This window comes from Cupressus sempervirens, chromosome 9 (assembly GCF_028749045.1).
Source record: "Cupressus sempervirens isolate cs-2001-9-10 chromosome 9, ASM2874904v1, whole genome shotgun sequence".
In the NCBI taxonomy this organism is placed as follows: domain Eukaryota; kingdom Viridiplantae; phylum Streptophyta; class Pinopsida; order Cupressales; family Cupressaceae; genus Cupressus; species Cupressus sempervirens.
The window spans coordinates 820,286,093-820,302,789 of NC_143126.1; the positions used below are offsets into that span (position 1 = coordinate 820,286,093).

The window sequence follows — 16,697 nt, forward strand, 5'->3', positions numbered from 1 at the left end:
GTAGTTTCTCCACAAGTACTCCCTGTTAAACTCATTATTATGACAGGCCAATTAGAGTTAGAGCTTGAAGGACTGCAACAAAAAGTTGACAAATATGAAGAGGCTCTTACTTCTGCCAAAGAAGAGGTGTGAACTTATATCTGTAATAAGTTCGCTTGTAAATGATGTGAGGTTTTTGTTTTCCAAACTGTTGGTCTTGAAGCTATAAAATGAATTCACATAATTGCAAGGGACTTGGGTGTCTTAGCAAAACCAATTCATTTTGTACTGCATTCAGGCTTTTGCTTATTCTGGGAATATATATCTTTTTCTTGAGGGTAGTTGACTATGGATAGTGATGTCAACGTTTTTCTCACTCCAGTAGATTTTGACTGTACCTGCTGTTTACTATCTTTAGGACACATGATTAATGCAAATATATTGAGGACTAACAATCACTGATTGTGGTGTCTCTTGGTTTGTAGCAAAGGAAAGAATATCATGGAAGATGAATTCCTTTGGTCTTCATGATTATAGAAAATAGTGAAGTCTTATTAATAAGTCAATTTCCATGCAACGGGTTTTCTGTTCACCAGATGTCAGATTGGGGGCATGAGATATCTGATTGGTTCAATGATTGTATGATCAACAGACTGATTGAATTGATGGAAGAGTTGATATCTGGTCTGTTTGCCAGGTCGCCTGATTCCCAATTGAGTGATTTCCTATAATTTGATGATTTGATATATTAGTGAATGATGATTGAGTGATGAATGCGGGATTCATAGGGTGATGCATGGCAATTACGTGCTGGTTTGATGTATTGTTGTGTGACGGTACATAAGTGATCTTTGACTGCTCTGAATGTTTTTTTCTTTATAGATTATTGGTGAAGGGTCACTACCTTTCATAAGAATTGAGTCACCACCTTCCAATATTGCCTTTGAGAATAAAATATTATTTCCCAGCTTTGTCTTCATTCGATACCTTTCTCAAATGAAACCTTCTCCCTTTATATCTTTTGCAAGGATGGGTCCTCTTCACAATGTCTGCCCCTTGCAATTGTAACACCCTTCCACAATTACCACCCTTCAAAAGGGTCAAAACACTTCATCTTTTCTTCCCTTTCTTCTTCCCGTAATCCTTCCTTAATTCTTATGCTCCACTCTTTCATCCTCTTTCACTCTCCCCCTCAAATAAAGTTCTTTTCTCTCCCTTTCATGCCTCATGTTTGAGGTAGACAACTTTTTCATCTATGCCTTTTGACCATTTGCTTAGCTTAATTAATTTTAAATTTAATTATTATTGTTCATTATTTAATTGTATTATAAGAAGGGGACATGACATTGACTAGTCTTTGTAGACTTGGCATTTAAAGTTTTGCTAAAGTTGATTAAGAGTGTTTGTCTTGCTGATTTATTGTGATTTCAAGCCTTATAACTTTTCTATATACAATATCTATTGTGGTCCTATGTAATGTCTCCGCTATTAGGGTTATCTTGGGACAAGTAATACCTGCAGGACAATTGTTAAAACATAATAATAACAAATATATTTATTCTATTCTACCCTCTAATTTAACCCCAACCTTATAGACATCTCTAGATCGAGTTTCCTAACCCTTAATTATTCAACTGTCTTTTCTAGAGTGCACCCCTTAAGGTTCACGTATGCATATGTTGACACCATTAGAATTTTTTCCATTATACTTCCTCAGACAGGTTTTTTCAGTGGATATAACTATTACATATTAACATTATAGAGGCTCTATTCCTTTAATCAGTGTTTGGCCAAATGAGCATTACACCCATCTCTGATACCAACACTATATATCCATTTGTGTCAGTCAAATAGGTAGTTACACCCATCTTTAATGCTGACACTAAGAGTTTGTAATCTACTTCATCGTGTCAGCCAAATGGGAGTAGTACCATCTTTGAGGCTGATAAGAGAAGTTGTGATTTTTCTTTCATTAAGAAACTTAATTAATCCTTTGAAACATTAACTTAGTTCTACTTATGATCCTTTTTTAATAAATGTAAGTATCATTTGATATATATATATATATATATATATATATATATATGATCCTATTGTCTTTCAATTGATACATATAAACTATAACTATAAAGATCAATTTACCAAAGATTAATCTAAAGAAACTTTCCTCCTTATATATATATATAACTTGCATTTATAAATGTAAATAATAAAACACTACTTTATGCATAAGTACATATTTCCTATAATTATTATTATCCTACATCGAATCCCTTATATTAAAGTGACTTTGTTCATTATTTCCTTTATAATATTGCTCACATTGTTTAATAAGATTAGTATTGAAGAACATGATTTATAATTTAAGTTTGTAACTTTGTTCACATATAAATAGGGAGGCTAGAGAATTCGTACCTCTAATAATATTTTGAACCTTTTTCCACATATGCAGCTTGAGTCCTACATAGGGACTAAATTCTTGTCCCTTCCAAATAGCTATTTCTGTAAATTACTATGCGTACCCCTTACTTCCATATTGGGGGTGTTCTTTGTTTTAATAGTAAATGTTTTCCTTTTAATGATATATACAAGTTGCTTATAAATCTCATACCTTATTTGATAGCCTATTTTTGTCGGTGGTAATAAATCCACATTCCCCTCTTTGTTTTTATATGATAATTCTTATGAGTTGTGCCCTTTGGTTATTGGGTCATGACCCATTTAGGTAGTTGATTTAGTATATAGGTGATTAATAATTTTTTATAATTTAAATATTGTTTCTTTGTTAGTTGATTAGTATTGATAGTAATGTAACTGATTACTTACTAAGATTGTTTTGTATATTAATCTCTTGTATATATTATCAATTAATTGCTAGTTATAACAATAATAATATATTTAGCTTATATCAATGAACATTATATTATTGATTTATCAATCAATATAATGCTTCTTTTGATCAACTTAATATAATAATATTTTTTTATGCATACCAGTCCATAATAATTAAACAAGTATATGGGTGTTAATAGTTTCTTTAACCTCAATTATGGGTTCATGACACCCTCGCGAACCATTTTCCAGTGACTCAATGACCCCATTCATAATCTTATGACTTTCTGATGTGTTTGAACCCAAGTCTAACCAGCTTCCTCTAACAATGAACTGGGTTTTGTTTATGAGATGGACTCATACGTAATTGTTATGACTTGATCAGTTTCAGTGGACCTGGGATATGAAGTTCTCATAAAGAAAATACCCAAGTTATCGGTTCGAGTTCGGTTTTGAAGAACCGGTTCGCTGGTATGACAAAATATTGAAATCTGGTGTGGGTTTGTTTGGGTTCATTAGTACAAAAACAGGTAAAAATTATATACACACACAGACACACATACATATGCAGCCTAGAAAAATGAATTAAGATCAGAATGAATCCTACATAGTATCATAAAAACAACAAAAACACTATAAACTTGTAATCTTAGCATCATATCTATTATCAACACCAAAATATTAAAATAATATCGAGTTCAAGCATCATTGTTTAGACTTTCAACAATTAGAACTTTATGCTAAGTTTGAATCATCTAATGGATTACCTAAATCTTCATCTTCTTCTTTATCAATGACATTAGTTGGTTCACAAACATTGTCAATGTTATTAGGACCAACTACACTAATAACATTCTTGCTTTCCAAGCTGTCCAATGCTTATTGCTTTTTCATTGTACAAAGAGCTTGTTTGTTTGTAATTAACATCATACTTGAAAAATTAACATGTAGCTTGCAACTGCCTTCATCTATTGAAGATGTTACTTAATGCTTCAAACATGATTTATCACCATATAGAGTTTCCAATTATTCAGATAGGGGTCATTATCAGCAATTACATATAAAAATCTCATTGGAAGAAATCTTGAGGGCTAGTTTAATTTGATGTAATAAATATTTGAACTTCTGCAAATTTTGTTTTGTAATGTTAAAAATCTTTATTCAAATTCTGTAATAATTGTTTTCTGCACTAATTTATAGAATGTTCCCGATTGAACTGTTCACACTCGATCTACCTGGGTCTGCCCTAGTTCGATCATTGTTTGACCTAGGTTCAACCTAGAGGAACCAACTTGCTTAGGTTCGAACCCAAGTGGAACCCAAAAGGGAGCCTGGACCAGGATCAAGAACCAGTACAAAATTCGCTTGGTTTGAAAGACCAAGGGTAGAATTTGGTAACTAAGGAAAATACTTTCTAATTTATTTAAAAACCCTTGAAGCCAACATTTCAAGAAGCATGTACTGGAAAATCTAAGGTTCATTAAGTGCTAAGTTTATTTTCTTTTGTAAGATTTTAATTTCAAGAAAAACATATTATATGTATCAGTAAGATCTTATGAAGGCAAGCCAACATGATTAGTCTAATTTTAGTACACAAAATGATGTAGCATGTAGTGCTAGGTATGACGGAAAGGTAAATCTATTACAAATAAGTATAATAAAATTAAATGGAATAGTGAATGATTTTTGCATAAACTTTTTTTTTTTTCAATAGTGTGTATTACAACTAAAATCCACATTTTTGTTGTATGTTGTTGATTTTTATAGTTTTGGTAATTTGCTAAATCATTGATCAAGCTTTGATGGCAAGCCTTACTTAATCTTTTCTAATCATCTCTTGTCACACTATTATGTGTCTAGTTATGATGATCCTATGATAGACAAACATTGAGGAGTTGCATATGTCCTTGCAATGCTGCATTTTTGTTCTTAGTTTTCATGGGGATATTTGTGAAATAACGTTTTTGCAAATCACACATTAATTTTCTTCAGTTTTATGTTTGAAAAGCAAAACATTCTTTTTATCGATGGATTATGATGACTGTCAGAAGTATGAAAATCATAGTGCAAATCGAACCCAAGACACATGTAGATAATATTACAATCTTATATTTAATTATTTAATGGCATGCAGTTCCACTGTGTGGAAAATGAATTTAAGGCATACAAGAATCGGGCTCATGCACTTCTGCAAAAAAAGGAGGCTGAGCTGTTGGCAGTAAAGGATATGGAACTGCTAGCAGCTCAAGAAGATGCTTTAAAAGTAAGTTGTCTTTTGATCATTTCATTAATTATTGTTTAGGAGCAGTTTATTTGTGCTGTGGCTGCCTAGAGTAGTATGGCATATATGAATTACATAACAGTTGTGAACTTTTTAAAAAGATGCTTATAGTTGCGTTGCTTTAGTTATTCCTTGGTTTACAAAGGTATTTGTGTGCTGACTGTGTAGAGTAGAATGACACAAGTTTTTTGAATGTTAGGTGTTAAATGACTGTTTAGAGGAGTTGCGTGTTATACATGGATCATGGATGATTTTCCCACTGCTTAATGCTAGGAGATGGGACAATGTTTGTTTGGGCAGATATTAAATATCTTGTTTAATTTATTATTTATGTTTGTAAGACAGGAAGCTCAAAGGGAAGCAGCTATGGCATCAGCTGAAAAAGATTGGGCCAAAAAGGCTCTTCAAGATGCTGTTAGGTGTCATGAAACTGAACTTGCTGCCAGGTGACTGAAGCGATGCATTTAGAAATTTTATAAGCTTCACATTGATGTCACATCTTTGTTGAAGCCAATAAATTTATTTAAATGAACCTCTTCTATCTTTTCTGTTTTCTATTTTGTTAATGTAAGATCATCCCAAGTCTATTCCACCCCTTCAACATGCATTGATATTTTCTCTTTGAATGCCTTATATAATAACCGGAATGCTTTGAGGCATTTGTTTTCAACTTATTTTCTTGTCGTGTGAATTAAATTAATATCAGTGTGGCTCAAATTAGTAGAAGCCTTTTGTGCTGCATATTTGGTTTTCCTTATAGCTATGCTGCTTTTCAGATCTGTGGCTCTCATGGATGCGGAGGAGAGGATTAAAGACATGGCCACCAAACTTGAGTCCTTGAGGGTTCAGTTGGTATTAGAAAAAGAAGAATGGGAGACTACTATCATGAATGTTGAAGAAATGTGGCGCTGTAAATATTTTCATTTTTCACTCTCAAAAGTTCATAACATTTTTGTACTTTTTATTTTGTCATTTTAATTCATATATGACTAAACTTTGAATTACATTGGACTTTTCTGAAGTAAAATACAAGGCTCTAGAGGCTGAAGTGCATAAAGAAGCTACATCTGGTTTGGATAATGACATATGCTTACTTAAAATTACTTGTGACAAAATTAAGGTGACCTTTTATGCATTCCTTTTATGTTTTTCTCCATTTTCATTTCTGAGGCATACATACAATTGGTGTTGACTTTGAAGGGAGAAGCACTATAATTGATCTTGCTCATCCATGTTATTCGTTATAAAATATAAAGAGTATTAACAAATTCCTTTTCTGATTTTTAGGAAGAGTATGAATCCTTTCAGGAGATGGCCAAAAATATGATCGAGGAGAAGGACAAGGAAATTGCTCGTCTTCTGGATGACAATAGCAACCTCAGAAAATCGCTACTGTCAAAACAACAGGTAGGTTTGACCCTGTACTTATTATTTTTCTTGCTGGAAAGCCATAGTTGATGAATAGGTTGGGTTGTCCGCTGAACCATAAATAACATCATGGAAATTTGAGATACTGTCGTTTCTGTTTTCAGTATATTCCTCATTTTAAGAACTTGGGCCCTGTTCTGGGGGAGTTTTTACTTCAGAAATTGTCATAAAAATAACCCTTAAAAGTAGTGAATTTGGAGGACTTGATGGATCTGTGGATTTGCAAAAGCACAATAGATTCTGCTTGTGTGACTGATCCATGGAAGGAATTTTCCAGGTAAATGTTAGAGAGAAAGTCTGTCTTTGATATACTAATTCAAATACTTGCAAAGCCAAATCTTTTCATACAGACAATACCAAGTTCAATCTACTTTTCTGCTTTTTCCTTACCTATGTGTTTTTATGTTTTGGAAATTATATTCAGCTTTGAGTGTTTTTCACCATTCTTTTTTGTTGGGTTCTTCTATGTCGTCCCCTTTTTAAGCTAAGGAAGTTGTTAATAATATAAGTTAAGCTTTCCAAATATCTTTACATTATTACCTTGCAAAATGGGTGACTTATGGTTGATCATAGCGGCAAAAGTATTTTGGAGTAAAATTTGGCAAAGCAAAAGTGTAAGTTCATAAATATTTTGAAAATAATTGGAAAAAACTGTATTATGGAAAAATAACTAAAAAGTTGTGTAGAAGACAAAGACCTACTACTTTTAAATCTGGAAGCACTTTAATACTGTAGAGATATAGTGAGAACATAAAAAAGAGTGCTTGGATCTAGGGTGGCAATTCATAGCATGGTCAAGGGGCAATGCGTCTCACAGAAACTAGGTATAGTTCCTTGGGTAGCGCACACCATAGTTGAAATGACCCTAGCTATAAAGGTCACTAAATCCCAACATTGTACTGTGGCAATTCGTCAAATAGTTGGCAAACAGGCTCTGATACCACTGAAATGACCCTGACAGGTTATTGCTTCTTAAACACCAAAATACTAAACTTCAAGGGTTTGACATTGCGTCAAACAGTTAGCAAGCAAAGTCGCTCAAAACCAGTAATACTATGAAGTTTGTTAGGCAGGGGAGTGTCTCAAATAATACAGCAATTAGAATAGATATAACCAAGCAGTAGACAATATTGCCAATGATGTTCAGGAAAGAATCAATGTTTCCATAAACCAATAATCAAACAATGAGCCCGGATCGTATAGGAATAAAAAAAAACCTGAGATTACTGGCCTCTATGGAATGTGTCGATTCTGAACTAGTCTCTTATACCCGGTAGAGTCTGATGCTTTAATTCACGCTACTTCCATTATCTTTGTCGCCACAGCACATTAAGAATTCAATGGAGTCCGACCGTATTCCCTAACATGAATTTCTACTGGCTCCCAAACTGAATTCGCCTGTATCAGGGAAGTGAATCGCATGTAAATGGAACCAAATTCTACTGTCCACCCTCGATGTGGATCCCAGAATTGTAACCGAGCCGCGGTTCAATCGAGAGGCTTCAAACACTATGACTGGTGCATGAGCTCGGAGTTGTTCCGGATGATTTCTCCAAACTTGCTGCGTAACCCATGATATTATGGTTGGAACCAAAGTTAGATCTGTTGTAGATGATTACTATCGCAACCTGTGATGACGCACCCATACTGTATCTCGTGCCCTGCTTCCAAACTTTCGCCAAGCGATGATGTCGGCACTGATCATGGACTCTGCGGTTCATATATGATAATCTTGCTGTTAACGGCACCTAAATTGGTGAATTTATTCCCGCCATCGGCTTGAAGATGACTGTAATACGTCTGCCCTTCACTATTGGGCCCGAATTCGAACCGATATTGATTGCGATGTAGGTGCCCTCACTGCCCAGATGCCTCTGCAGCTGCGCCCGTACCGTGGATCTACTGGTTCCGCAGGTGTCTTAGGTGCCCTTATGAATGATGACAGTAATCACCATATGCATGAAACCCGTAATCAAAGGTACTGGATTTCCTGGCTAGGTCGCAAAGGAGTATTCAAGACAGCCGTCGGGAAATTCAATGTCGCATTCAGCCTTGCGTAGCAAACCCTCCACTTGGTGCGTAAATACTAGGCTGGGAAAATGATCTTTGATAATCTTCAAACTCTTCTTACAAATCTAAATTGATATCAGTCTCTAGAAGCATTAAATCTGAACCACAGAAATTGGCCTTAAGCCACAGATAATTGCCCTGATGAAATGACTGAATGTCACCTCCAATCTGCAATAATTCGGATGATATTTCACACCCTCAAAATTGCGTACCGATTGAGAGTTATCGTTCTCAATGGCCAACTGTGACAATTGCAGAAACCCTAGGTTCCACAATGCACCTGTGATTAAATGACAATCTGAAAATCAAAGAGAGATAATCAACTGCCTGATTCGAATGGAGCCCCGGGGTGCCTATTTATTCTTTTTTCTCCATCCTCTCCAGAGACTTCTAGAACATTTTTGATCTTATCCCTCAAGTGACTTTATTAAATATTTTTATAATCCAAGTCACTTTATTAAATATAAAGTTATTTATTTATTTAATTAAAATAATTAATTAGTCGTTCTTGGACAACCAGTATTAATTAAATTAATTAAATCGAACTGTCACCAAAAAATTGGGGACATGACAATAGTTTACAGACTCGGATTCAGAGGGTAATCAGCAAACCTAAATTTCTCAACTACAGTTCAATATTGCAGAACATGCAGAGCTCACTTATCAGCCTGAGTTTACCTTTTATGCCTTTTGAAGATTCTCCTACAAATTTTTTGTTTTGAAGTTAGGTTGACCATTAAGGGAGGGTATTAGAGTAAAATCTCTCTAATTTTGTTTCTCTCTCTTCTGTAGATTTACTTATATTTCTAATGGTAACTCTTCTTCCGTGTTTCCATATTCTCTCTCTCTTCAATATGGAAACTTTCTCTTTCTCTCTTTAAAATGTTTCTATTTCTCTCTATTTGTTCATTATAGAAACATTCTTGTGTATACTTGTATATATTGATCATTTATGATCTCTATTTAACAACACATTCATTATTTTACCATAATATGGTATCAGAGCTATTGTTTTTCAAAAATTATTTTCATTATTGAAATTTTTAATTTATTTTTCAAAATTTGGAATATCTACAACTTCTTCATGAAATTTTTACACGTACATTTTCAAAATCTTTGCTTGCGTGTGTTCATTTTTATTTTTTTTGCAGGAATTCTTTTTTTTTTTTTTGCTTCAAACTTGAGTACGGTTTTTGGGCATCATTTTCTGTTCGGTTTTTTCGGGCATCTTCTATCTGGTATTTCTAGGTGTCATTTTCATGAACATTTTTTTGCTACGTGTCATTGTTTTGAGTGACTTGTTTTGCAAAATGGGTTGTTGTGCACAATTTTTGCAAAATCAGGCCATAGTCTTCATTCTTGGCACAAACAACTTGTAACTCTATGAAAAACTACCTTCGTTTTTTGTGATTTCTTAGTTGCTTTTTTTTTCTTGCATACGTTTTTGCATTCCACCCACATTTTTTGAGTTTTTCAACCCAAATAATGGTTGATTTCAACTCGTTTGATAGTTTTTAATAACCCTCTATCTTTGCTATACGAATAGACCTCCTATTTCCACCATTTTTTTCACATCAATCTGTCATATTTAAAGGTTTTTTTCAATATGACTAGGGTTTCTTTTGAAACTCTAGTTTTTTGTGCCGGATTCAAAATCTTCTTGTTAATTCTTGGTAGGTTTTTGCAAATCTCAACTGGGTTGGGCTTTGCTTTTCTAGGTGCATCATTTTCTGTGCCTTGATTTTTTGAGCCTACAAAATCATAATCTAATTTTAGATTCTTTCTGGGGTTTTTGAGATCTCTTTTGGGTTGTAATGCTCTGCCTAGAGATCCTTGGAACAAGGATAAACAAAGGCTTATATATATATTTAAGAGTAAGGTGCAATAAAAACAACACCTTGCACCAAAAGGCAACATAAGACTAACATAAACCAAGAGCAAAGATCACCAAGCATCACTACTTACCAACTTAGAATCAAAGATCACACGATTTATAAGAATACCCAAAAGCAGATGTTCTTGTTAAACCCAAAGTAAAAGTTCCAAGTATGGGTAAACATAGATGTCCATTTCCAACTAATCATAACATAATGAAAATAAGTAGAGCCTTTCAAATGGCTATGCACAAGATGAAGGCTCGAGGTTACTACCATTCGTCTACTAGACACCCTTTTAAAAGACAAACACCGAGCCTTAAAATTTGGCTAAGTCTGAAATCTCGAAGCCTTGAAATTAGGCTAAGTCTGAATTTTTGATGTCCTGAAATTTTCTATAATCTTTATCTTAACTCCTAGAGGGCTGGAATCTATCTCAAATGAATTGTCGCATATATAAAATATATACTATAAATATAAGAAAGTATAATTAAATGGTATATTTTATACACCCTGTAATAGGTCTATTTTAAAATAGGAAAATGCGGGTCCCAATAGGGTATTCAAAACCAACATTCAAACTTTTTGAAGGCAACTGTAAATTCCCCTTGTTTTCTGCATGAGAAAACTCTATCAACCTCGTGTGAGACTTCCCCATGAACCACGTGAGTTGCCACATAAGTCTCGTGCGAGACTTTGCCACATGAGAGAATACATTAGTCACGTCAGAGAATACATTCTCGCGTGAGACATTACTTTGCCACGTGAGAGAATACATTAGTCATGCAAGAAAATACGGTCTCGTGCGAGACTTGACTTTGCCATGCGAGAGAATACATTAGTCACGTGAGAGAATGCATTCTCGCGTGGGACATAGCTTAGTCGCACGAGAGAACGCCCTTTCTAGGCGATAAAACAATCTTTAGCACAAAAGAAAAGAAGGGAAAAATGCATAAAAAAATGAAACCTCCACACTAGGGAGTACCAGATCCACATAATTTAAGGAGTGATCACTCGAGAGCATAAAAGTAAATCCAATAACTTAGATAAAGCTAAAATACAAATCGCAATACCATACATGCATCTAATCAACATCATCAATAAAGGAAATGAACATAAACAACATCACAATAATTAGAAATAAAGAACCATAAGTTACTATCTCTAAACATGAAATCAAACAACATAAATCACAAGATACATACTCTGAAAACTACAGAGAATCCATGTGAAGCATTAAGCTGTAGAACTAACTGGAAGAAGGCCAACTTTGTATATCGGTCCCTAATAGTGGTATAGTTAGTTACGCCTCCTAACTACATAGAACCCATAGGTCCACTCCCACTGTGCTGATGGAGATAGTGGTTTGACCCCAAACAAAGTACAATCATCCAAGGCTAACACTAATGACAAGAAAACAAGGAACTGAACCAAAATCATGAGACAATGCAATACAATAGGTCCTGGTCAGACACTCTATGGGATAACTATGTAGGGATTCTAGTGGAGTGTAGTCGCTTGGCATCAAAAAGCCCAAACTAAATGTGGCATGGTCACACGCTTCCCTTTGGAGGTCCAATAACTAGTGTTATAACATGCTCCCTCAAGAGGCCCATCACCAAGTGCAGTAACATGCTCCATCATAAGGTACAACACTTATCTTTTACTTACATGTTTTGTTACCCAATTTATTAATTGGTTATCACTTTCTTAAAACCTCTTCAAGCTACCTTGTCGGCTACTTTCGGGATGGGGTATGTGAAAGAAGCCACTCCACACATCTACCCTACATACCCATGCTCATCACATGATGATGAGTGCTTGTATGCAATGCAATTTCCCAACCCAACCCCCAAATGAACAATCCCTCAACCAGCCTAAATTTGGGAGTTCGAGCCTTGCAAGATCCCATCATACGCACATGCACTTGCTCATGTGTGGGCACAACCATCTACACTAAATCAATTCCAACAAGGATTGGATGAGAAAACAAGAAACATCAAGTGTAGAAACACCCTCAACTGAGCATATTGTTAGGAGTATGGATTCGACACAAATCCCAATGTAAAAAAACTAAAACCATGGCCGGATTGGAAACATAACATTCATTCTAAATTCACGACCAGAATTAGTGCCAAGAAATACCCAAGAAAGCTGGGCGGCACACAAAATGAGACAATGTATAAATCACTCAAAATTTAACGTTGTCAAAAATTGACAAATTAAAACCCATTATCCAATTGGTTGCCAAACTCCCAAAAATCAAATAAAAATCGAATTCTAAGCTTGTAGGTAAAGCCAACCAACATAATGGCTCAAAAATTCTAAATCTCAAAGTTGAAATCCCCAATTTGCTAATATACATCAAATGAACATGCGAAAATGGAGCAGAACACTAGTTCTCAACCTTTGACTATAAAGCAATCGAGAACAAAAATTAAAACAAGTCAAAACTATTAAAACGGAAAAGCCCTACCTCGTAGCCAAATGGGCTAAAACGAAAACATGTGCCACAAAATTACGAAGACGCCAATAGCATTGAAACACTCGACAAAGGAAGAGTTTTCCGCTTCGAATCCAACGAGTCTACTCTCGCATCGATCTCACAAACATAGCTTCCACAATGATCAAAAATCTAAAATACTTAGAGGATTTGAAGGATTTCGATCCAGAATTCCTAATTCAAAAGTGAGAAGTGAAGTTTATTTTCACTTTTTGGGCCATATATGCACTTTTTAAAAAAGAAAGTGGCATATAAGGGAAAAGAAATATCATAAATAGACTAAATTCCTCTTTACCCCAGTTAAATCCAAAAATTCCAATTAAATGGAATTCAACTACGACAAATTTGCCGATAAAATGAACTAAATTTAAATCAATCTAAAATTCCCTTAAAAATTACTAAATCACAATATTTAATAACTTCCGCAACCATTGTGAATTCCTAAATGCATAGACACTTCACCAGTCTAGTCAGAAATGCATAATGAATCCAAATCTACCAAATAAGCAGAGGGTTTATTATTTTAATTAAATAGGATACGTCGGCCATACAAGGATGACATTGGCTAGGTATGAATGACTAAACCACCAACTCCATGTGCCATTGTCGGGGATAGAAGTCTTGCACATTAAACAACAAGATCAAGCATAGATGCACAATAATAATATAGCCAATGTAATAGTGCGTGAAATTGCGTAATACTCATTGAATTAATTTCATTAAACTAACCTATTTAAATCATTCATTTGTCTTGATGTTTGGTAGCTTCAGTCAAATAAAACTAATATGGCTATATATAATTATATATAAGATATAATTACATTTGAAATATTAGTTTATTATATGAGAGAAATATATATATATATATATATATATATATATAACTATGATTATTTTTTATGAAATTAATGAATAGACATATCCCATTCACGTCTCTTATTATCCTTTTCTCATTATAAATAAGAGGTCGCAGCCATTTGGAACACACACCAAATATAATGGCAGTGCTATTACATTTGCAGTGACCGTGGAAATTCCAACAATTTGCATCATAGTAAAAGTATACTACAAGAATGATATAATATTTGTAGCACAAAAACATCTACCATAATCCGATAATGTCCATCATATATCCATAAACAAATTTTATATCCAAATACAAAATAACCTGATATCATCATAAGACATCATGTCACACCACTAGCATCATGATGCAGATATGATCAAACTGAACAGTGTAGCATCTAACATCTATGATACTGGCAATCAAAATAATGTCAAATCATTGAAGCATCTCAATGCACATCTATATGAATATCTTAAATTGTCATCGAGCCAAAATAGACCAAGATATTGAAAGCAAACATAGGAGGCACCACATGGGTGTCCAATCATTTTTTCTGGGTCTTTCGTCGATTTGTCTTGAAGTTCATGCCATTTATGATATTCACATTTATTTGCATCAAAAAACGTGTCATGGCATCTATCACCAATCCTCTCTTGGAAGGCAGTCAACGACTCAATAGAAAGAATTGCAATACTTGGAAGCAGAGAATGATGACGATCTTCGAATACCATCGCCTTGAGGCACTTGTTTTGGGTACCGAGACTCATCCTACCAAAGTCGATGCTACTCAAGAGAAGTTTGAGGAGCGTAATTGTGAAGTGGTTATGCTTATTAAGTATTTAGTTATTGATGATCAACTGCCTCAAGTGTCGTCTGGCAAGACAACTGCAGAGATCTGGAAAACATTGAAGGATCTCCATGAGACATCAGATAAAAGCAAAGCCTTCTTTCTGAAGAATCAACTATTCTCTATTATTATGGATGAGCACATGTCCTTAATGGAACATCTTCTAAAGATTAAGGACATCAAATATCAGTTTGAGGCTATTGGTCATACAATGGAGGAAAAGGATATGGAAGTCAATACTCTGAAAAGTCTATCATCATCCTATGAGCAGTTTATTGAGATGCTCAACATTACTGCAACTAATGCTGACCTCAAATTTCCATATTTGTGCACCAAAATTTTGTAGCAGGACCATTGGAAACAACAGTTTGGCATTAGTGCTCCTTCATCCTCCTCTAAACAAGCATTTTCAGCCCAATCCTTTAACAAGGATAAAGGCCCATCTCAGTGATCTGCTCAGTTTCAGAATAGCTACAAAAAGAGCAAATCCGGTGCACCTATTGCCACAAATTTGGTCATGTGATTGAAGAATGTAGGACTCACATTGCTTCTAACTAGAGGAAGCAAAGACAGTCTCAGCCACAGGCCAATATTGCAAAACATACAGAGCTCATTGATCAGCCTGAGTCTGCCCTTTACGCCTTCTGAAGATTCTCATGCAATTTTTTTTTTTGAAGTTAGATTGACCATTAAGAGAGGGTATTAGAGTAAAATCTCTCTAATTTTATTTCTCTCTTTGGTAGATTTGCTTCTAATTCTAATGGTCAGTCTTCTCAGTCTCCATATTCCATCATTGTTCAATATGGAAACTCTCTCTTAAGAATGTTTCTCTTTCTCTCTATTTGTTCGTTATAGAAACATTCTTGTGTATACTTTTATATATATATATATATATATATATATATATAATTTATGATCTCTGCTTAATAACCCATTCATCATTTTACCATAATAAAATAACTAAAAAGTTGTGTATAAGATAAAAACCTACTATTTTTAAATTAGGAAGCACTTTAATATTGTAGAGATATAGTGAGAAAATAAAAACGAGTGTATCTAGGGTGGCAATTCATGGCATGGTCAAGGGGCAATGATTCTCACAACATGTATAGTTCCTTAGGTAGCGCACACCATAGTTTTCAGAGTGAGACTTAGAGAGTGCTCAAAAAACCCAAAATTCTCAATTTCACATAAACTTGGAGAAAGCTTGATGAAAATTCAACCAAGAGGGTGCTGCGGGAGGCATAGGAACCACCAAGAGCAAAGGCCACAGTTCGTCAAAACACCAACGAGTGAGAAACAGTGAAGAATTGCTCAAAGAGACACGACAAAGGTTGAACTTGAATGAAAAGACACAAGAGCAATTGATAAACTTATCTCGTACTGCGAAGGGAGGAAACCTGAGACGAAGGAGGAGAAGAGGCGAGGGAAGTTCAAGATACCGGGGCAAGGACAATTGTTAGAGGGACACAACAACACGGTGGTCAAAGCAACCCATCGAGATCTAAATCTTATTAGATTGGGAATCCAATCAATTGGTACACAATCAACTGGTCTACATCAGCCAACTAGAAGAATCATGTCCTAGAAACAAGAGTTACCAAAATTTATTGGAGATGGGAAGGGAGATCCCATTAGACACTACCGCATGTGTGAAACAATATGGATGGCCAATGCGGTGACAAACAAGGACAAATGGGTACAATTTTTGGCTACTCTGTGAGGAGTTGCTGTGGATTGTTACTCGGACATGGATAAGAGCAAAATAAGTTCATGGGATGATCTCATAAAAGAGTTCCAGGCGAGGTTCAAACTTCTTCGAGACGACCACGAACTAGTACAAAAGATCTATAGTTCAAATTAGGAAAAGAAGGAGACCGTATGAGCCTATAACTGAAGACTCAAAGAATTACTTGGGAGACTGGTCACTCAGCCAACAGACAAACTAAAGAAGAGATGGTTCGTCAAAGGATTGAATGTCTCCCTACATAGGAAAATGAAGAAAGTACCGCCAACATCGTACTCCGATGCTTATG

At 34.9% G+C, this 16,697-nt stretch overlaps 1 protein-coding gene across 2 annotated transcripts in view; it reads left to right on the forward strand.

Annotated features, from left to right (window-relative positions):
- Positions 1-16,697, forward strand: part of ATGRIP (Golgi-localized GRIP domain-containing protein) — a 236,648-nt gene that overhangs the window by 169,456 nt on the left and 50,495 nt on the right. For both annotated transcript variants that reach the window (XM_089802216.1, XM_089802217.1), the window contains 6 exons: positions 47-126; positions 4,946-5,074; positions 5,438-5,538; positions 5,869-6,002; positions 6,115-6,212; positions 6,380-6,499. In XM_089802216.1, coding sequence (XP_089658342.1) covers positions 47-126; positions 4,946-5,074; positions 5,438-5,538; positions 5,869-6,002; positions 6,115-6,212; positions 6,380-6,499 — 662 coding nt within the window. The remainder of the gene's footprint in view (positions 1-46; positions 127-4,945; positions 5,075-5,437; positions 5,539-5,868; positions 6,003-6,114; positions 6,213-6,379; positions 6,500-16,697) is intronic.